At 47.9% G+C, this 23018-nt stretch overlaps 1 protein-coding gene across 1 annotated transcript in view; it reads left to right on the top strand.

Moving 5' to 3' along the window:
* The window catches only part of LOC143808075 (putative cation-transporting ATPase 13A4), a 226731-nt gene that overhangs the window by 179542 nt on the left and 24171 nt on the right, over positions 1 to 23018 (top strand). The window contains exon 28 of the mRNA XM_077290332.1: positions 13776 to 13963. Within this exon, the coding sequence (XP_077146447.1) occupies positions 13776 to 13963 (188 nt within the window). The remainder of the gene's footprint in view (positions 1 to 13775; positions 13964 to 23018) is intronic.

The raw sequence follows: 23018 nt of genomic DNA, 5'->3' as shown, positions 1-23018 counted from the left end.
CCTGTCCCTGGGCTCCAACACCGCTAGTTGCTGTCCAGAAGTGCTGTACGCACAGTCCCAACAGTCCCTCCTCTGTTATTGGGGTTCAGTAACGTCAGCTGTTCCCCTGCTGTGTGTGTGGCAATCCCTCCTATCTCCTCCACCTCCTCCTCCTCCTCCTGTCCCTGGGCTCCAACACCGCTATTTGCTGTCCAGAAGTGTTGTACGCACAGTCAACAGTCCCTCCTCTGTTATTGGGGTTCAGTAACGTCAGCTGTTCCCCTGCTGTGTGTGTGGCAATCCCTCCTACCTCCTCCACCTCCTCCTCCTCCACCTGTCCCTGGGCTCCACACTACTAGTTGTTGCCTGGTAGTGCTGTACGCGCAGTCCCGACAGTCCCTCCTCTGTTATTGGGGTTCAGTAACGTCAGCTGTTCCCCTGCTGTGTGTGTGGCAATCCCTCCTGTTGTGTATCCGCTTTTTGGGCTCCCCTGGTGGTTGCTGGTGGTACTGGTGACTTGTTTGCCTTTGCTGCTTCTGTTCACCTGCTTCCATCAGTGTTTGGGAGTTTCCTATTTAGCCTTGCTCTCCAGTCATTTCCTTGCCGGTCCTCATTGTAACCAGAGCCTTCGGTTGCATGTTCCTGCTACTAGTCTGCTGATCAGCTAAGTGGACTTTGTCCTTTTGTTTTGTATCTTTTGTCCAGTTTGCAGTTTTGTAATTCTCTGTAGCTGGAAGCTCTTGCGGGCTGAAATTGCCACTCCTGTGTCATGAGTTGACACAGGAGTCTTAAAGTAATTTCAGGATGGTTTTTGAAAGGGTTTTCAGTTGACCGTGAAGTCCTCTTTTGTATCCTTCTGCTATCTAGTAAGTGGACCTCTCTTTGCTAAATCTACTTTCATACTGTGTATGTTTTTTCCTCTTAATTCACCGTTATTACATGTGGGGGGCTGCTATCATCTATTGTGGTGATTCTGCTCATGTTATATCGGCATGCTCATTATCAGTTATTACCGTGGATGCCTATGTGGACTCTGGCGCCGCTCTGAGTCTTATGGACTGGTCCTTTGCCAGGCACTGTGGGTTTGATTTAGAGCCTCTGGAAGTCCCTATACCTCTGAAGGGTATTGATTCTACACCTTTGGCTTGTAATAAACCACAGTTCTGGACCCAAGTGACTATGCGTATGACTCCAGACCATCAGGAGGTGATTCGCTTCCTTGTGTTGTACAATTTACATGATGTTTTGGTGCTTGGATTACCATGGCTACAGTCTCATAACCCAGTCCTTGACTGGAAAGCTATGTCTGTGTTAAGCTGGGGATGTCGGGGGGCTCATGGGGACACTCCTTTGGTGTCCATTTCGTCATCTATTCCATCTGAGATTGCGGCATTTTTGTCTGATTATCGTGATATTTTTGAAGAGCCTAAAATTGGTTCACTCCCTCCTCACAGGGATTGTGATTGCGCCATAGATCTGATTCCTGGCAGTAAATTTCCAAAGGGTCGTTTGTTTAACCTATCTGTACCTGAACATGCTGCTATGCGCGAGTATATTAAGGAGTCCCTGGAAAAGGGACATATTCGTCCTTCTTCATCACCTTTAGGAGCCGGTTTTTTCTTTGTCTCTAAAAAGGATGGCTCTCTGAGGCCTTGTATTGATTATCGACTCCTGAATAAAATTACAGTCAAATATCAGTATCCGTTGCCTTTACTGACTGATTTGTTTGCTCGCATAAGGGGGGCTAAGTGGTTCTCTAAGATTGATCTTCGTGGGGCGTATAATTTGGTGCAAATTAAGCAGGGGGATGAGTGGAAAACCGCATTTAATACGCCTGAGGGCCATTTTGAGTATTTGGTAATGCCTTTCGGCCTTTCTCATGCACCTTCTGTCTTTCAGTCCTTAATGCATGATATTTTCCGTGAATATTTGGATAAATTTATGATTGTGTACTTGGATGATATTTTGATTTTTTCTGATGACTGGGAGTCTCATGTTCAGCAGGTCAGGAGGGTTTTTCAGGTTTTGCGGGAGAATTCTTTGTGTGTAAAGGGTTCAAAGTGTGTTTTTGGGGTTCAAAAAATTTCCTTTTTGGGGTACATTTTTTCCCCTTCTTCTATTGAGATGGACCCTGTCAAGGTTCGGGCTATTTACGACTGGACGCAGCCTACTTCTCTGAAGAGTCTTCAGAAATTCTTGGGCTTTGCTAATTTTTATCGTCGATTTATAGCTGGTTTTTCTGGCGTTGCTAAACCTCTGATGGATTTGACTAAAAAGGGTGCTGATGTTGCCAATTGGTCCCCTGCTGCTGTGGAGGCCTTTCGGGAGCTTAAGCGCCGCTTTTTGTCTGCCCCTGTGTTGCGCCAGCCTGATGTTTCTCTTCCCTTTCAGGTTGAGGTCGATGCTTCCGAGATCGGAGCGGGGGCGGTTTTGTCGCAGAGAAGTTCCGACTGCTCAGTGATGAGACCTTGTGCATTCTTTTCGCGAAAATTTTCGGCCGCCGAGCGAAACTATGATGTTGGTAATCGGGAGCTTTTGGCCATGAAGTGGGCATTTGAGGAGTGGCGTCATTGGCTTGAGGGTGCCAGACATCAGGTGGTAGTTTTGACTGACCACAAGAATTTAATTTATTTGGAGTCTGCCAGGCGCCTGAATCCTAGACAGGCACGTTGGTCGTTGTTCTTTTCCCGGTTTAATTTTGTGGTCTCGTACTTACCGGGTTCTAGGAATGTGAAGGCAGATGCTCTTTCTAGGAGTTTTGAACCTGACTCTCCTGGGAATTCTGAACCTGCTGGTGTCCTTAAGGATGGGGTGGTTTTGTCTGCTGTCTCTCCAGATCTGCGACGTGCTTTGCAAGAATTTCAGGCGGATAGACCGGATCGTTGTCCGTCTGGTAGACTGTTTGTTCCTGACGATTGGACCACTAGAGTCATTTCGGAAGTTCATTCTTCTACTCTGGCAGGTCATCCGGGAATTTTTGGCACCAGAGATTTGGTGGCTAGATCCTTCTGGTGGCCTTCCCTGTCTCGAGATGTGCGTGTTTTTGTGCAGTCTTGCGATGTGTGTGCTCGGGCCAAGCCTTGTTGTTCTAGGGCTAGTGGGTTGTTGTTGCCCTTGCCTATTCCTAAGAGGCCTTGGACGCACATCTCTATGGACTTTATCTCGGATCTCCCTGTTTCTCAGAAGATGTCTGTCATCTGGGTGGTGTGTGACCGTTTTTCTAAAATGGTTCATTTGGTGCCATTGCCTAAGTTGCCTTCCTCATCTGAGTTGGTCCCTCTGTTTTTTCAAAATGTGGTTCGCTTGCATGGTATTCCGGAAAACATCGTTTCTGACAGGGGTACCCAGTTCGTGTCTAGATTTTGGCGGGCAGTCTGTGCCAGGTTGGGCATTGATTTGTCCTTTTCGTCTGCATTCCATCCTCAGACCAATGGCCAGACGGAGCGAACTAATCAAACTTTGGAGACTTATTTGAGGTGTTTTGTGTCTGCGGATCAGGATGATTGGGTTGCCTTTCTGCCGTTGGCGCAGTTTGCTCTTAATAATCGGGCTAGTTCTGCCACTTTGGTTTCTCCTTTCTTTTGCAATTCAGGGTTTCATCCGCGGTTTTCATCCGGTCAGGTTGAATCTTCGGATTGTCCTGGAGTGGATGCGGTGGTGGATCGGTTGCATCGGATTTGGGGACAAGTGGTGGATAATTTGGAATTGTCCCAGGAGAGGACTCAGCAGTTTGCTAACCGTCGTCGTCGTGTTGGTCCATACCTTCGCGTTGGGGACTTGGTGTGGTTGTCTTCCCGTTTTGTCCCTATGAGGGTTTCTTCTCCCAAATTTAAGCCTCGGTTCATCGGTCCTTATAGGATTTTGGAGATTCTTAACCCTGTTTCCTTTTGTTTGGACCTCCCGGCATCTTTCGCTATCCATAATGTGTTCCATCGGTCGTTGTTGCGGAGATATGAGGTACCGGTGGTTCCTTCTACTGAACCTCCTGCTCCTGTGCTGGTGGAGGGTGAATTGGAGTACGTCGTAGAGAAGATCTTGGACTCCCGTATTTCCAGACGGAGACTTCAATATCTGGTTAAATGGAAAGGCTATGGTCAGGAAGATAATTCTTGGGTAACTGCCTCTGATGTTCATGCCTCGGATTTGGTTCGTGCCTTTCATAGGGCTCATCCAGATCGCCCTGGCGGTTCTTGTGAGGGTTCGGTGCCCCCTCCTTAAGGGGAGGGTACTGTTGTGCATCCGCTTTTTGGGCTCCCCTGGTGGTTGCTGGTGGTACTGGTGACTTGTTTGCCTTTGCTGCTTCTGTTCACCTGCTTCCATCAGTGTTTGGGAGTTTCCTATTTAGCCTTGCTCTCCAGTCATTTCCTTGCCGGTCCTCATTGTAACCAGAGCCTTCGGTTGCATGTTCCTGCTACTAGTCTGCTGATCAGCTAAGTGGACTTTGTCCTTTTGTTTTGTATCTTTTGTCCAGTTTGCAGTTTTGTAATTCTCTGTAGCTGGAAGCTCTTGTGGGCTGAAATTGCCACTCCTGTGTCATGAGTTGACACAGGAGTCTTAAAGTAATTTCAGGGTGGTTTTTGAAAGGGTTTTCAGTTGACCGTGAAGTCCTCTTTTGTATCCTTCTGCTATCTAGTAAGTGGACCTCTCTTTGCTAAATCTACTTTCATACTGTGTATGTTTTTTCCTCTTAATTCACCGTTATTACATGTGGGGGGCTGCTATCATCTTTTGGGGTATTTCCCTAGAGGTAAGCCAGGTCTGTTTCTTCCTCTACCAGGTGTAGTTAGTCCTCCGGCTGGCGCGTGGCATCTAGGAAGTCGTAGGTATGCTCCCTGGCCACTATTAGTTGTGTGGTAGATTTAGCTCCCGGTCAACTTGAGTTTCCATCACCCGAGAGCTCGTTCGTTATTTATATGTTTCTTACGTTCCCTTGCCATTGGGAACCATGACACCCTCCTATCTCCTCCACCTCCTCCTCCTCCACCTGTCCCTGGGCTCCAACACCGCTAGTTGCTGTCCAGAAGTGTTGTACGCAGTCAACAGTCCCTCCTCTGTTATTGGGGTTCAGTAACGTCAGCTGTTCCCCAGCTGTGTGTGTGGCAATCCCTCCTACCTCCTCCACCTCCTCCTCCTCCACCTGTCCCTGGGCTCCAACACCGCTAGTTGTTGCCTGGTAGTGCTGTACGCGCAGTCCCGACAGTCCCTCCTCTGTTATTGGGGTTCAGTAACGTCAGCTGTTCCCCTGCTGTGTGTGTGGCAATCCCTCCTATCTCCTCCACCTCCTCCTCCTCCTCCTGTCCCTGGGCTCCAACACCGCTAGTTGCTGTCCAGAAGTGTTGTACGCACAGTCAACAGTCCCTCCTCTGTTATTGGGGTTCAGTAACGTCAGCTGTTCCCCTGCTGTGTGTGTGGCAATCCCTCCTATCTCCTCCACCTCCTCCTCCTCCACCTGTCCCTGGGCTCCAACACCGCTAGTTGCCGTCCAGAAGTGCTGTCCGCACAGAGCCAAACACCTCGCCAATGTGTTAGTGGGGTTCAGTAACGTCAGCTGTTCCCCTGATGTGTATACGGCAACGTGTACTGCGACCGCCACGCAGGCACAGCAAGTTAAATTTAAGGGAACCTGTCCCCCCCCCAGGCGTTTGTTACTGAAGGAGCCACCTTGTGCAGCAGTAACGATGCAAAGGGAAAAAGTGCCTCTTTTCATGGTGCTCCTTGCACATGCTGAACCTAACACTTATGAAAAGTGTCCCCTCCTACCGTGATACCGTCCGGTAGGTGGAACTTTCCTTTGTGATGTGACGCAGCACAGCCGTCATTCTTACCCCCTTGGCGCCGTGCGCCGCCTCCTCAGCGTTGTTTGAATCAGTCCCGGAGCCTGCGCTGTTAGGTTAGCCCTTGGCCATGCACACATTTTGCGCTGCCCGTCTTCTGACATCATTTGGTGTCAGGCTGGCTGCGCCTGTGCGGCCGCGCTGGCCGAGATCCCGCCTCGTACTGTCTTCTGATTTCATCCCACTGGGGGCCTGAGATCCATGGACATGCGCAGTGCATATCTGAACCTCCACTTCTCACTCATCTCCCTACGGCTTCTTCAAACTGTGCGGTGTCAGCTGGTCCCTAATAGCATGCCACGGCCGTGACACCGCACAGTCTGAAGAAGCCGTAGGGAGGGGAGTGAGAGGCGAGGATATGCACTGCGCATGGCCACGGATCTCAGGCCCCCAGTGGGATTAAATCAGAAGACAGTACGAGGCGGGATCTCGGCCAGCGCGGCCGCACAGGCACAGCCAGCCTGACACCAAATGATGTCAGAAGACGGGCAGCGCAAAATGTGTGCATGGCCAAGGGCTAACCTAACAGCGCAGGCTCCGGGACTGATTCAAACAACGCTGAGGAGGCAGCGCACGGCACCAAGGGGGTAAGAATGACGGCTGTGCTGCGTCACATCACAAAGGAAAGTTCCACCTACCGGACGGTATCACGGTAGGAGGGGACACTTTTCATAAGTGTTAGGTTCAGCATGTGCAAGGACCATAATTAAAAGAGCTAAGTTTACCTTTTCCAGCATTAGTGCTGTACACGATGGCTCTTTCAGCTACAAACGCCTGGGGGGGGGGTTAAAGTTTCCCTTTCAACTTGCTCCAGTGCAGGCTTCGGCCTACACTCTGCTCCCTCTCTTCCTCCTGCTGACCCTGGGCTCTAACACTGCCAGTTGGGGCCCGGTACTGCTAGCTGCACAGAGAAAAACACCAGCCAATGTGTCAGTGGGGTCCAGCACCGCCAGCTGTTCCCCTGCTGTGTAGCCGGCAACGTGTCCTGCAAAAGCCACGCAGACACAAGAACTGAAATTGAAGGGAACCTGTCCCCCCTCCCCCAGGCGTTTGTACGTTTTACAGCCACCTCGTACAGCGGTAATGCTGCATGTGTGCAAGGTGGCTCATAAACTTATTCTCCTCGCACATGTGGAACTGAAAACACGTCTAAAATGTGTCCTCTGTGTGACCATTTAACCGTCCCGGTGGTGTGACTTTCCTTTGTAATGACACGCTGCAACCCCCTTGGTAGCGCTGCCCGTCTTCTGGCATCATTGTTTGGCTGCCTGCGCCTCTGCGGCCGCCCTGACCCACACAACGCCCCTCGGTGTCTTATTTATTGGGACTGCGAGGGTGTGATTGATGGGCATGAGCAGTGCATATCTTCGCCTGTTGTCACTCATCTCCTTCCGCCTTCTTCAGACTGTGCGGCTTCATGGCCGTGGCATGCGATAAGGGATCAGCTGACGCCGCACAGTCTGAAGCGGGTGTAAGGACCCGAGTGCGAGAGGCGAACATATGTGCTGCGCCAGGCCATGAATCCCAGACCCGCAGTGTTTTAACAATGTTAAGACACTGCGGGGCTGGGATTCATGGTCATCGCAAACCGCACCGGCCGACATTACATGATGTCAGAAGATGGGCAGCGCTAACAGCGCTAGGCCAGGGGATAACACGACAGCGCAGACTCCTGTACAGCAAATAACAACGCTCAGGAGGCTGCACCCAGCACCAAGGTGGGATTCTTGACATCTGTGCTGCGTCTCATTACGAAGGGAACTCGCGCCTCCAACACAGTTTGACTGTATAAAGGGCTAAATGTTATACGTGTTTCATTCGGCGTGTGCAAGGAGCAAAATTAAAAGAGCAACCTTTGACTTGTGCGGCACTACTGCTGCATAAGCTGTGGCTCTTCTAGTTTGTAACCCCTGAGGGGGGGTTAAAGGTTTACTTTAAAATTGGTTCAATTAGGCTTCGGCCTACACTCTGCTCCCCCTGCAGAGCCCGGGCTCCAACACCGCCAGTTGGGGCCCGGTACTGCTAGCTGCACAGAGAAAAACACCAGCCAAAGTGTCAGTGGGGTTCAGCACCGCCAGCTGTTCCCCTGCTGTGTAGCCGGCAACGTGTCCTGCGACCGCCACGCAGGCACAACAGACCCAAAGCTGCCGCCAGTGCAGGCTTCGGCCTACACTCCCCTCCCCCTGCTCCTCCTCCTGCTCCTCCTCCTGCTGACCCTGGGCTCTAACACCGCCAGTTGGGGCCCGGTACTGCTAGCTGCACAGAGAAAAACACCAGCCAATGTGTCAGTGGGGTCCAGCACCGCCAGCTGTTCCCCTGCTGTGTAGCCGGCAACGTGTCCTGCAAAAGCCACGCAGACACAAGAACTGAAATTGAAGGAAACCTGTCCCCCCTCCCCCAGGCGTTTGTATGTTTTACAGCCACCTCGTACAGCGGTAATGCTGCATGTGTGCAAGGTGGCTCATAAACGTATTCTCCTCGCACATGTGGAACTGAAAACACGTCTAAAATGTGTCCTCTGTGTGACCATTTAACCGTCCCGGTGGTGTGACTTTCCTTTGTAATGACACGCAGCAACCCCCTTGGTAGCGCTGCCTGTCTTCTGGCATCATTGTTTGGCTGCCTGCGCCTCTGCGGCCGCCCTGACCCACACAACGCCCCTCGGTGTCTTATTTATTGGGACTGCGAGGGTGTGATTGATGGGCATGAGCAGTGCATATCTTCGCCTGTTGTCACTCATCTCCTTCCGCCTTCTTCAGACTGTGCGGCTTCATGGCCGTGGCATGCGATAAGGGATCAGCTGACGCCGCACAGTCTGAAGCGGGTGTAAGGACCCGAGTGCGAGAGGCGAACATATGTGCTGCGCCAGGCCATGAATCCCAGACCCGCAGTGTTTTAACAATGTTAAGACACTGCGGGGCTGGGATTCATGGTCATCGCGAACCGCACCGGCCGACATTACATGATGTCAGAAGATGGGCAGCGCTAACAGCGCTAGGCCAGGGGATAACACGACAGCGCAGACTCCTGTACAGCAAATAACAACGCTCAGGAGGCTGCACCCAGCACCAAGGTGGGATTCTTGACATCTGTGCTGCGTCTCATTACGAAGGGAACTCGCGCCTCCAACACAGTTTGACTGTATAAAGGGCTAAATGTTATACGTGTTTCATTCGGCGTGTGCAAGGAGCAAAATTAAAAGAGCAACCTTTGACTTGTGCGGCACTACTGCTGCATAAGCTGTGGCTCTTCTAGTTTGTAACCCCTGAGGGGGGGTTAAAGGTTTACTTTAAAATTGGTTCAATTAGGCTTCGGCCTACACTCTGCTCCCCCTGCAGAGCCCGGGCTCCAACACCGCCAGTTGGGGCCCGGTACTGCTAGCTGCACAGAGAAAAACACCAGCCAAAGTGTCAGTGGGGTTCAGCACCGCCAGCTGTTCCCCTGCTGTGTAGCCGGCAACGTGTCCTGCGACCGCCACGCAGGCACAACAGACCCAAAGCTGCCGCCAGTGCAGGCTTCGGCCTACACTCCCCTCCCCCTGCTCATCCTCCTGCTCAACCTCCTGCTGACCCTGGGCTCTAACACCGCCAGTTGGGGCCCGATACTGCTAGCTGCACAGAGAAAAGCACCAGCCAATGTGTCAGTGGGGTCCAGCACCGCCAGCTGTTCCCCTGCTGTGTAGCCGGCAATGTGTCCTGCAAAAGCCACGCAGACACAAGAACTGAAATTGAAGGAAACCTGTCCCCCCTCCCCCAGGCGTTTGTACGTTTTACAGCCACCTCGTACAGCGGTAATGCTGCATGTGTGCAAGGTGGCTCATAAACGTATTCTCCTCGCACATGTGGAACTGAAAACACGTCTAAAATGTGTCCTCTGTGTGACCATTTAACCGTCCCGGTGGTGTGACTTTCCTTTGTAATGACACGCAGCAACCCCCTTGGTAGCGCTGCCTGTCTTCTGGCATCATTGTTTGGCTGCCTGCGCCTCTGCGGCCGCCCTGACCCACACAACGCCCCTCGGTGTCTTATTTATTGGGACTGCGAGGGTGTGATTGATGGGCATGAGCAGTGCATATCTTCGCCTGTTGTCACTCATCTCCTTCCGCCTTCTTCAGACTGTGCGGCTTCATGGCCGTGGCATGCGATAAGGGATCAGCTGACGCCGCACAGTCTGAAGCGGGTGTAAGGACCCGAGTGCGAGAGGCGAACATATGTGCTGCGCCAGGCCATGAATCCCAGACCCGCAGTGTTTTAACAATGTTAAGACACTGCGGGGCTGGGATTCATGGTCATCGCGAACCGCACCGGCCGACATTACATGATGTCAGAAGATGGGCAGCGCTAACAGCGCTAGGCCAGGGGATAACACGACAGCGCAGACTCCTGTACAGCAAATAACAACGCTCAGGAGGCTGCACCCAGCACCAAGGTGGGATTCTTGACATCTGTGCTGCGTCTCATTACGAAGGGAACTCGCGCCTCCAACACAGTTTGACTGTATAAAGGGCTAAATGTTATACGTGTTTCATTCGGCGTGTGCAAGGAGAAAAATTAAAAGAGCAACCTTTGACTTGTGCGGCACTACTGCTGCATAAGCTGTGGCTCTTCTAGTTTGTAACCCCTGAGGGGGGGTTAAAGGTTTACTTTAAAATTGGTTCAATTAGGCTTCGGCCTACACTCTGCTCCCCCTGCAGAGCCCGGGCTCCAACACCGCCAGTTGGGGCCCGGTACTGCTAGCTGCACAGAGAAAAACACCAGCCAAAGTGTCAGTGGGGTTCAGCACCGCCAGCTGTTCCCCTGCTGTGTAGCCGGCAACGTGTCCTGCGACTGCCACGCAGGCACAACAGACCCAAAGCTGCCGCCAGTGCAGGCTTCGGCCTACACTCCCCTCCCCCTGCTCCTCCTTCTGCTGACCCTGGGCTCTAACACCGCCAGTTGGGGCTCTAGGAAGACAAGCATGAATAGGTCCCCATCCTGGTTCCAGTACCGTCAGCTGGTTCCAGGCAGAGCCTTTGGTTTAGGTGCCTCCCTCTGGGTATCCGAGTTCCACCAACGTCAGGTGGTCCTTGGTAGTGCTTTCAGGCACGGGTACCTCCTGCTTAGTAACCGGGTTCCAGTAACGTCAGCTGGTCCTCGGTAGTTCCATTGGCTCTTGGACCTTCGGCTACCCATCCGGGTTCCAGTACCGTCAGCTGGTTCTCGGCAGTGTCTTTTGCTCTTGTACCTTCTGCTCCCCATCCTGGTTCCAGTACCGTCAGCTGGTTCTGGGCAGAGCCTTTGGCTTAGGTGCCTCCCTCTGGGTATCCGAGTTCCACCAACGTCAGGTGGTCCTTGGTAGTGCTTTCAGGCACGGGTACCTCCTGCTTAGTAACCGGGTTCCAGTAACGTCAGCTGGTCCTCGGTAGTTCCATTGGCTCTTGGACCTTCGGCTACCCATCCGGGTTCCAGTACCGTCAGCTGGTTCTCGGCAGTGTCTTTTGCTATTGTACCTTCTGCTCCCCATCCTGGTTCCAGTACCGTCAGCTGGTGCCGGGCAGAGCCTTTGGCTTAGGTGCCTGCCTCTGGGTATCCGAGTTCCACCAACGTCAGGTGGTCCTTGGTAGTGCTTTCAGGCACGGGTACCTCCTGCTTAGTAACCGGGTTCCAGTAACGTCAGCTGGTCCACGGTAGTTCCATTGGCTCTTGGACCTTCGGGTAGCCATCCGAGTTCCAGATCCATCAGCTGTTTCTCGGCATTTTCTCAGCCTTCTTGTACCTTCTGCTACATTTCCAAGTTCAAGACCCTAAAGACGATGACCCGGAAGACCACCCCTAAGATGATGACGACACCAGAGACGACAACCACCGAGATGACGACGACCCTGGAGACGATGACCCTGAAGACGACCCCGATGACGACGACCCCGATGACGACGACCCCGGAGACGACGACCCTGGAGACGACGACGACATGGGAGACCGAGAAGCAGAAGAACAAGAGGCTGCAGAACAAAGAGCAGAAGAGCATAACTCTAAATATCAGAGCAAAAGATATTATCTAAATTATAAGCAGAAGAAGACTAAGCAGTGTATGGGGGTGAGTCCGTTCCTCCTCGTGGTGCCCCTGGATAAAGCCTGATGCTGCAGGCCAAACTGAACGCGGACAAATGTAACTCTTTTGTGACAGGCAGAACGGAAGGTGTAATCTTCAAACTTTTATAGATAACAACTACGGGAATGCCTGTCACAAATAAGAATATGATGAAGAAGTTGAATATGAAAAAGATAATAGTTAAATAAAAAGAATATGAACAATGTAAAAAAAAAAAATTAGAGGTAGAAGAAGATGAATAAGGTGAAGATAGTTGATGTCAAAGAAGCTGATGATGAGGATAATGAAGAAGAAAGTGTGGGAGAAGTAAAAAAGAAGGTGAAGGACGTGGAAGTAGTGAAACATCAATATCTGACAAAATAAAAAAAAAAAAAATAGTCAAAATCTTACTAACGCCGACCGTCATAAAAAAAACCAAAAAAACCTGCTATTCTATTTGTTTGGGCTAAACCTCTGTGCCTTTAATGTCTCCGCCACCTCCCCCAATACATCCTACATTATTCTTAGTTGTTTTCCTTCATGTAGAATTAACCTACAAGGAAAGAAAGGGTTTATTTTAATTCCGATATTTTCGTCCCATTGACTTGCATTGGGATCGGGTATCGGTATCGGATTAGATCCGATACTTTGACGGTATCGGCCGATACTTTCCGATACCGATACTTTCCGATATCGGAAGGTATCGCTCAACACTAGTGAGGATTCACAAGTCTGCAGTCACATATAGTTACTGCAGAATTGTTGTTTTAGGGCGGACAACCCCATTAATCCTAAAATTAATGCTATTCATGACAAAGCACCGTGTTGTGAATTGCATCATAGCCTCAAGTAAATAGTGTCATGTTGCTTTTTCCATATATGTCCTGGTCATCTACTGTAGAAAGCCATGTTTAGCCATGCACTAACTTTCTGGGGACCACTCAATGTCCAATATTTTGCCCCTACACTGATCAAATAATCATGCACACCTATTCAATTTGTCATCAAAGTAATTGCAGCCTGACATAGTCACTTGGTTTGAATGCTTACATAGATTTTTTTTTACTTGGGACAGTGGGTAATGAATCCTGTTAGATCTATGGCTCTGATTCATCAAGGTATGTAGGCATCAGATACTCCTGATTCATTAAGAAACAAATGCCTCTTAATGAATTTGGAGCCTTTTACAAGTGGTGTGGGCATCCATGTGCCACGCCAGAAGTCTTAGTCCAGTCCACAGCGGGAGTAAGATTTCTGGTGTAAGGAATGCCACAAGTCATCTTGAGTAACACATGCTGTGATGTAATGTCCCTAACGCACCCTCATTTTGGCAGAGCTGCAAGTAACTGGCATGAAAATGCCAAAAGTAGCAAAATGTTTGTGCAACTCTGAGTTGTGCAAAAACGTTGCGACTAGTGATGAGCGAGTATACTCGTTGCTCAGGTTTTCCCGAGCATGCTCGGGTGGTCTCCGAGTATTTGTGAGTGCTCGGAGATTTAGTTTTTGTTGATGCAGCTGCATGATTTGTGGCTGCTAGACAGCTTGAATACATGTGGAGATTCCCTAGCAACAAGGCAACCCCCACATGTACTCAGGCTGGCTAGCAGCTGTAAATCATGCAGCTGCGTTGACAAAAACTAAATCTCCGAGCACTCACAAATACTCGGAGACAACCCGAGCATGCTCGGGAAAACCCGAGTAACAAGCATACTCGCTCATCACTAGTTGCGACTTTTCAAAGCAAATTTATGAGAGAATTGTGGCCAAATTGATTTGATGATTCAGGAGGACCTTTGTTTTTCTGCTAATCTATTTTTTGTAGAATATCGGAAACTAAACAAAATTGTCAACTGTATGAATGTTTAATAATGCTGCCAAAACTCTTTCTCCAAGTGCCTGTGATCCAGGAAATGAAAGCTTAAACTGGAATCGTACCTATGTGTTAATTCATGAAAGGACTAAAGTAAACTATGAAAGTTTTGAATGTACAACACTATGGCTGATAACCTCTGTGCATCTGGTGATCTTCGCTTACATCTTCTCCAAAGGAAGACCTTTCCGAAAACCACTCTATACCAACTGTGAGTTCATTCTTAATACATCCCAGCAGATTTCTTCCTGTTCTTGAATGACTGGCAGGCTTTACATTTTTAGTTCTATAAATCAGCCAAAGAATAGCCGTAGATTGCTAGACAAGGACATTTGGATAATGTCAGATACGTTTGTGTTAAAAGTCATAAAGTAAAAATCACCTTTATAAGGCATATTTGCAAATGACTCTAACATAGGATAGCACTCAGTGGCGTAACTATAATCCCATGGGCCCCGATTTAATCTTAGGATCTGTGCCCCTCATCAGATGTAAAAACCTTTTGTAGAATTCAAGATCCTATAAAGACATACGTGTCACCATCATGGCATCTTACTGTAATAATGTCCCTAGTCCTGTCCCCTTCTGTCAAAGGATGACACATCGCTGCCTCCAACCATTGTGACAGTTACGCAATTGACGAGTGATGGACGAGGCGCTGCTATCTTCACCACTAGACCAGTTTGTGGGGAACTCACAGCGTATGGTATAAACACTTCTGATTTCCGATTCCAGGCTATGGAATACAGTATATATATATATATATATATATATATATATATATATATATATATATATTATATATATATATATATATATATATATATATATCTCACGGTACGGTCACTGCGCCAACCTCCACAATAATCGAAAGAACTAGCTGCCACCAACAAGCATTTATACAGCCTGATTGGACACTCGTTGAGATACCGTATTGCTTCATGGGTGCAATGTTTATAAAAAGGCACAAAGATGTTTCAAAATGGACAAAACAATAAAGTAGAAACATTACATAAAATAAAAACGATAAATAGAGGAAATGTACTAAACCTGATGTAACAGGGTTGGCTTTGGCTTTTATAAAGGTGGGCTTTTCATTCTTTGGCGGCCAACGGACAGAACTACAGTAAACTGCATTTCTCAGGAACGACCAAGGTTATAATTTGGCATTTGCTTTTATTAACAAAAGTTACATCCACATACCTCCCCTCTAGTGATTCTCAACAGGGCTTGTCTCCAGAAAGCTATAGGATGTGACTCGGTCTTATAAAAAAATATGAGATTCCCAAATACGATACGATATCTTCACCCCTGAAGGTCCAGGGCAGTTTATATTACTGTAGGGTTTAATTTCACGGCTTTACCTTTAAATAGAAAGGAAGCGTGGCATGGATATCATCACCCATCTTCTGATATTTAATTTAAAGGTGTTATAGTCATCACCCAGTCATAACATAAGACGATGCTTTACATTTGTTATTTTGTCACGTCTCCAAAAATTGTATTTTCATATCTATTATATCTATGCCATTCATAAAAACCTCAGTATTCATAATAATTTGAATGGAACAAAGAAGCTCACATCAGTCTGTTTGCAGTTTTGAGACACATGCAGACAAGGACCATAAATCTGTCACCCTCCACATTTTTGGGCAATCTGGGAGATTTGTTATCAATCAGATTCTAACTTTAATTAACTCTTTGCAGCAGAGGGGGAGTTGGATAATCTCAGCCCAAGACAAAAGTGATATAAAGGTTAACAACCAGCTTTTTTGCTCCATTTAATCCACTCTTCAATGTTAATATGAGTCCTAGATAGATTTGTACAGTTATATTCATGACACCTCCCCCTTTCAAAAATGACATGGGAGATGATTTTCAGTTCAACTATCAAGCCCAACTCCCCCGAATACCCCCTGGCTGGACAACATGTCAGCATTGCCATGTTCACAATCCTTCTTGTACTGAATGTTAGAATCATTCTCCTGTAGACTCCATTGTCGCTGGCCACCCGGTGTAGCCAGCTGGGAGAGATGTGGTCAGTCACTATGGGGAAGTTGCACGCGTATACTATAGGCAAGGCTGCTGTTTCTGCAGAGCCCACACTATGGCGAGACACTCCTTCTCCACAGTGGCGTAGGCCGCTTCCTGGGGTAAGAACTTGTGGTTGTGGAACATTACCAGATGCAATTTCCCCCACCCCGTTTACTTGGGTGAGCATGGCACTTAGGCAAAATGAACTGGCATCTGTTTGAATTTCACACCGCTGGGTGTAGTCCAGGGCTTGTAGAATTGGGTAACTGGCATTGGCAGCTTTCAGTGCTGTGAAGGACCGCTCACAGGCAGCCATCCAGTCCACTGTTTGCAGTAGCTTCTCTTTGATGAGGTCTGCCAGAGGCTTGGCAAGGGTACTGTAGTTAGAGATGAATTTCTCATAGTACCCTGCCGTACTCAAGAAGGACATCACCTTTGTCTTAGGGTTTGGCTAGGGGGCTATAGCTTCAACCTTCCTGGGTCCTGGCTTCAAAGTTCTGCCACTCCCTCAGTGACTGAGGTGACCTCCATCATGCCTATTTGACATTTTTTGTGGCATTATAGTCAAACCAGCACCCTGGATCCACCTTAGTACCTGCTCCAGGTGCCCTAAGTGTTACTCCTTGGTGGAACTGAAGACAGCAATGTCGTCCAGCTAAGCAACAGCAAACCCATGCAGTCCCTCGAGCACCTGGTTGACCAATCGATGGTAAGTGGCAGGAGCATTTCTCATGCCAAAGGGCATGACAAACGATTAATATAGTCCAAATTAAGTAATGAAAGTGAACCTCTCCTGTGCCTCCATGGACAGGTTAATCTGTCAGTAATTCCGATACAAGTCCATGATTGTCAAACACCGGGCATCGGCTTAGCGATCCAGCAGGTCATCGATGCGTGGTATTGGGTATGCATAGAGAGCTGTAATGGCATTTAGCCTTCTGATGTCCACGTAGAACTTTTTTCGTGATCAGGACTAATGGTGAGGCCCACACACTTTTGGATCACCCCCAGGCACAGTATTTCAGCTATCTCTTTGGATGTCCTTTTGCTCTTCTAGGGAGACATGGTATGCAGGTTGGCTGACTGGAATGTCTGTGTCTACTTGGTGGATGGCAATCTGAGTCTTCTCTGTTATACCAGTAAAGATGGTCAGGTAGGGCCAGTATACTGCCCACAGCTGGGACCTCTGTTCCATATATAGCTGTGGGTGGAAATTCACATCTTCATTAGACCCTCCATCCTGAGCTACTGCTAACAAATCCACCAGGACATCAGGAAGGTTACACTCAAGAAGGGCACAGGTCTCTCTGTCATGATGAGTTTACATGAAAGATCTTGTGCCTCTTCCTAGCGTGGTCAATGGTGGCCACGTAATTAACGTCATTGAAGCACTGATGCACAATGTATGCATCTTCCCAGGCTACCTGAAGCTTTGGGACAGGGACCCATACCTTCTGACCCACTTCATATATCCACTCCCGGGCGTTCTGGTATTACCACAGCTTCTGGCTGGCCTGAGTCAGCATCATATTTTCATGCACCAGCTACATCATTAACTGCATTTTGTCACAGCGCCACATGACCTAGTCGATTCGGAACACTACAGCATGCTCATTTCCCCTTCCCAGGATTCCCATACAAGACCAAGGGGCTTGAAGGGGGAGAACCCCATTGAGGCCTGTGTTACATTTCTGTAAGCAAAGAGCAAGTGTGAGAGGAACCGCTCCCAGACGCGCCCATGGGACTCAAACAGCATTCTAAACATTTGATTAAGGGTCCCATTGAATTTTTCATGCAAACCATTGGTCTGTGAGTGAAGCAAACTTGATACCAGGTACTGCACCTGCAATTTCATCTAGAGGGCTTGTATTAAACGTATTAAACAAGACATGAACTGACTCCTCTAATTTGTAAGCATCTCCCTAGGAATTCCTAATAAGGGATTAGGGGAGCTTTGGGAGCAGGACTTGACTTCCTCAATCGACTTTGACACACGATAAAGGAGCAGCAGTAGTTGTCCCCATTTGTCCCCATTTTGGGTCAATAATAGTGATGAGACACTCGGTCCTCTACCCTGGTTGCGGATGTTGCTTCCGTCCACATGTGGGACATCTGCAGCTGTGCTGCCCACACCTTGGCTTGCTTCGCCTTCATCAGGGCTTCGGTGATGGACTTGCTGTATGTTCTGTTGCTCCAGCTCAGCGATCATTTTATGCCATACAGACGGCAGTAAAAGCGTCCTTCTTCAGCTGGTTGTACCATGCCTCCCCAGCTGTAGCCATGACTGCCAATCAAAAGACAGGGGAGAATAACGAGAGAGGGAGGAAGAGGTGAAATTGCTACACGTACAGTATTGTCCCAGATATAGTTAAACTCTGAGTCTGATCCACAAAACTCTGTCCAGAATCCTCACAAGTACTGTGCAAGTTTTTAGTCATAGGAATGATTGCTGAATCCAGATCACTAATGCTCTGTGATCCCAACTTGCCACCAATTTGTCAAAGAATGACACACTGCTGCCTCAAACCATCATGACAACTGCGCAATTGACTAATGAGTGGGAAAACATAAAGGAAAGAGATATGCATAACAACATGGATCAACCTAAACAAAATATCTTTATTGCAAATTCTCTGGGTACAAAAAGAGCATAGGAAAACACCATAATTAGAAACAGTTTAAAGAGCCAAACATGGCTAAGGAGAAGTGGACAGACCCATTGTGGTCCTCCCAGGACAGGGATATAAACATCACTTAAAGCACAATCAACAATGATAATTTGAAACAATATAAATACAGGCTGGATAAAATGTCAGAATTAGTGTTGAGCATTCCGATACCGCAAGTATCGGGTATCGGCCGATATTTGCGGTATCAGAATTCCGATACCGAGTTCCGATATTTTTGTGATATCGGAAATCGGAATCGGAAGTTCCCAGTGTATGGTTCCCAGGGTCTGGAGGAGAGGAGACTCTCCTTCAGGCCCTGGGATCCATATTCATGTAAAAAATAAAGAATTAAAATAAAAAATATGGATATACTCACCTCTCCGGCGGCCCCTGGACCTTACCGATGTAACCGGCAGCCTCCGTTCCTAAGAATGAGGAGTTTAGGACCTGCGATGACGTCGTGGCCTGTGATTGGTCGCGTGAGTGGTCACATGAGCGGTCACGCGACCAATCACAAGCCGCGACGTCATCGAAGGTCCTAAACTCCTCATTCTTAGGAACGGAGGCTGCCGGTTACATTGGTAAGGTCCAGGGGCCTCCGGAGGGGTGAGTATATCCATATTTTTTATTTTAATTCTTTATTTTTTACATGAATATGGATCCCAGGGCCTGAAGGAGAGTTTCCTCTCCTTCAGACCCTGGGAACCATCCAGGATACCTTCCGATATTTGTGTCCCATTGACTTGTATTGGTATCGGGTATTGGTATCGGCGATATCCGATATTTTTCGGGTATCGGCCGATACTATCCGATACCGATACTTTCAAGTATCGGAAGGTATCGCTCAACACTAGTCAGAATGCATGTAAAAGGTTTATATGATATCCACTTTATAAGTAGATATAGTTCAATGATTGGTATGCTGCCAGCACAATCTGAACAAAATAAATGCAGGTCAATACAGCCTAAACAACAGCACAAGATGGAACTAAAGCTTGATGATACAGCATGAATAGGAGCACAGATAGATAGAATAAGCCAAGATAGCATCAAAATGAGCCACTCTGTTATGAAAAGCAAGTTTTGTTACCCAATAACATTGCCAGCTGGTACAGGCTTAGTGAAACTAAGCAGCCATGAGATCAGTGAAACTAAGCAGCCATGAGATCATCCAGCAATAAAGTGCTAAGTGCAGCCTAGGAAGAGATCATGCCCAGATCATGCCCAGATCATGCCCCACACGTATCGACACTAAATGTCTTGTTCAGTGGTGATGAGTGATGGCGACGACAAAACTCTCTTCACTACCAGACCAGTTATTCGGGAAATCACAGTGAGCATATGGTATATACACCTCTGATTCCAACCTATAGATTACGTATAGTGATGAATGCAAGTTTTGGCACCTATGAAAGTATTTCTCCAAGAAAATTATGCAAATTAGACATATTTGCCTACAAACTTGTCTATTTCCTTTGTGTGTATTGGAACAATGCAAAAAACAGAGAAAAAAGGCAAATTGGACATAATTTCATACAAAACCCCCAAAATGACTGGACAAAATTGTTGGCACCTTTCCAAAATTGTAGGTGAAAAAACTTTGCTTCAAGCATGAGATGTTCATTTAAATGTGACAAATGACAGGTATGGTTAATATGAAAATCCCACATGAGATCAGATAAGAAGGGGAGGAGTTGACTCAATCTTTCCATTGTATGTCTGTGTGAGCCGCACTAAACATGAAGAACAAAAAGAAGACTGAAGACTTGAGAGCAAAAATGTAAGAAAAATATAAACAATCTCAAGGTTACAAGTCCATCTCCAGAGATCTTGATGTTTCTTTGTCCAGGGTGCGCAACATAATCAAGACGTTTACAACCCATGACACTGTTGCTAATAATAATAATAATAATTTTTATTTATATAGCGCCCACATATTCCGCAGCGCTTTACAAATTATAGAGGGGACTTGTACAGACAATAGACATTACAGCATAACAGAAATCACAGTTCAAAACAGATACCAGGAGGAATGAGGGCCCTGCTCGCAAGCTTACAAACTATGAGGAAAAGGGGAGACACGAGAGGTGGATGGTAACAATTGCTTTAGTTATTTAGACCAGCCACAGTGTAAGGCTCGGGTGTTCATGTAAAGCTGCATGAACCAGTTAACTGCCTAAGTATGTAGCAGTACAGACACAGAGTGCTATTAACTGCATAAAGTGTATGAGAACATGATGAGAGGAACCTGATTATGTTTTTGTTTGTTTGGTTTTTTTTTGAATGGGCCACACAGGGATGGTTAGGTTAATGCATTGAGGCGGTAGGCCAGTCTGAACAAATGAGTTTTTAGGGCACGCTTAAAACTGTGGGGATTGGGGATTAATCGTATTAACCTAGGTAATGCATTCCAAAGAATCGGCGCAGCACGTGTAAAGTCTTGGAGACGGGAGTGGGAGGTTCTGATAAGTGAGGATGCTAACCTGAGGTCATTAGCGGAGCGGACGGCACGGGTAGGGTGGTAGACTGAGACCAGAGAGGAGATGTAGGGTGGTGCTGAGCCATGGAGTGCTTTGTGGATGAGGGTAGTAGTTTTGTACTGGATTCTGGAGTGGATGGGTAGCCAGTGTAATGACTGGCACAAGGTAGAGGCATCGGTGTAACGGTTGGTGAGGAATATGATCCTGGCTGCAGCATTCAGCACAGATTGGAGCGGGGAAAGTTTGGTAAGAGGGAGGCTGATTAGTAGAGAGTTACAATAGTCCAAACGAGAATGAATTAGTGAGACAGTAAGAGTTTTTGCAGAGTCGAAAGTAAGAAAAGGGCGAATTCTAGAAATGTTTTTGAGATGCAGATAAGAAGAGCGAGCCAGTGATCGGATGTGGGGGGTGAATGAAAGCTCAGAATCAAGGATGACCCCAAGACAGCAGGCATGTTGCTTTGGAGTAATGGTGGAACTGCACACGGAGATGGCAATGTCAGGCAAAGGTAGGTTAGTAGAGGGAGAGAACACGAGGAGTTCAGTTTTTGACAGGTTCAGTTTCAGATAGAGGGAGGACATGATGTTAGAGACAGCGGTAAGACAATCACTGGTGTTTTCTAAAAAGGTCGGCGTGATAACAGGAGAAGAGGAGTATAATTGGGTGTCGTCAGCATAGAGATGGTACTGGAAACCAAATCTACTGATTGTTTGTCCAATAGGGGCAGTATACAAAGAGAAGAGGAGGGGGCCTAGGACTGATCCTTGAGGAACCCCAACAGTAAGGGGAAGGTGAGAGGAGGAGGAACCAGCAAAACATACAGTGAAGGATCGGTCAGAGAGATAGGAGGAGAACCAAGAGAGAATGGTGTCCTTGAGGCCGATGTAGTGGAGCATAGTGAGGAGGAGCTGATGATCCACAGTGTCGAATGCTGCGGAGAGATCCAAGAGAATTAGCATGGAGTAGTGACCATTAGATTTAGCTGTTAGTAGGTCATTAGAGACTATAGTGAGGGCAGTTTCTGTAGAGTGTAAAGAGCGGAAGCCAGATTGAAGAGGGTCGAGAAGAGAGTTATCTGAGAGATAGCGGGTAAGACGGGAGTGGACCAGGCGTTCGAGGAGTTTAGCAATGAAGGGAAGATTAGAGACAGGTCTATAATTAGCGGCACAATTTTGGTCGAGGGAGGGTTTTTTAAGTAATGGATGTATGATGGCATGCTTAAATGAGGAGGGAAAAATACCGGAAGTGAGGGAAAGGTTGAATATTTTTGTTAGGTGAGAGGTGACAGCCGGGGAAAGGGACAGGAGGAGATGTGACGGAATGGGGTCACTGGTGCAAGTGGTCGGGCGAGAAGATGCAAGGAGCCTGCTTACTTCTTCTTCTGTAACTGGTTCAAAGTCAGAGAGTGAACTAGATGCAGTGGGGGAGGGAGGACAGTGCATGGTATGAAGAGATTGGGAGATGATTTCCTGTCGAATGTGGTCAATTTTTTCTTTGAAGTAATTGGCCAGATCATCAGCGCGGAGATCTGTGGTTGGGGCCTGCTCTCTTGGGTTGAGTAGGGACTGGAAAGTGTCAAAGAGACGTTTAGGGTCATTTGACAGCGAGGTGATGAGGGTGTTGAAATAGGTTTGTTTGGAGAGGTGAAGGGCAGAGTTGTATGTTTTTAGCATGAACTTAAAATGGATGAAATCTTCGGGTAGATTAGATTTTCTCCACAGACGTTCGGCGCACCTGGAGCACCGCTGCAGGAAACGTGTTTGCAGCGTGTGCCACGGTTGTCGCCGTCTGTGCCGAGTTGTTCTATGTATAGGAGGTGCACCAGGGCACTTTGCAGGGTTTCATTGTAATGCTTCAGAGCAGAATCAGGGCATGAGATGGAGAAGATTGGGGCCAATGAGGACTGCAAGTTCTTCATGAGTTTCTGGGTGTTAATGGCCTGTATGTTTCTATAAGTGTGCAAAGTGGGGGTGACCTGAGCGGAGTGGCAGTTCTTGATAGAGAATGAAAGAAGGTTGTGGTCAGAGAGTGGGAGAGGGGAGTTTGTGAAATCATCCACTGAGCAAAGCCGGGAGAAGACCAA

The sequence above is a fragment of the Ranitomeya variabilis genome, chromosome 2 (genome assembly GCF_051348905.1).
Source record: "Ranitomeya variabilis isolate aRanVar5 chromosome 2, aRanVar5.hap1, whole genome shotgun sequence".
Taxonomy (NCBI): Eukaryota; Metazoa; Chordata; class Amphibia; order Anura; family Dendrobatidae; genus Ranitomeya; species Ranitomeya variabilis.
The sequence above is the reverse complement of the archived record's forward strand: the minus strand, read 5'-3'. Positions and strand labels throughout refer to the sequence as shown.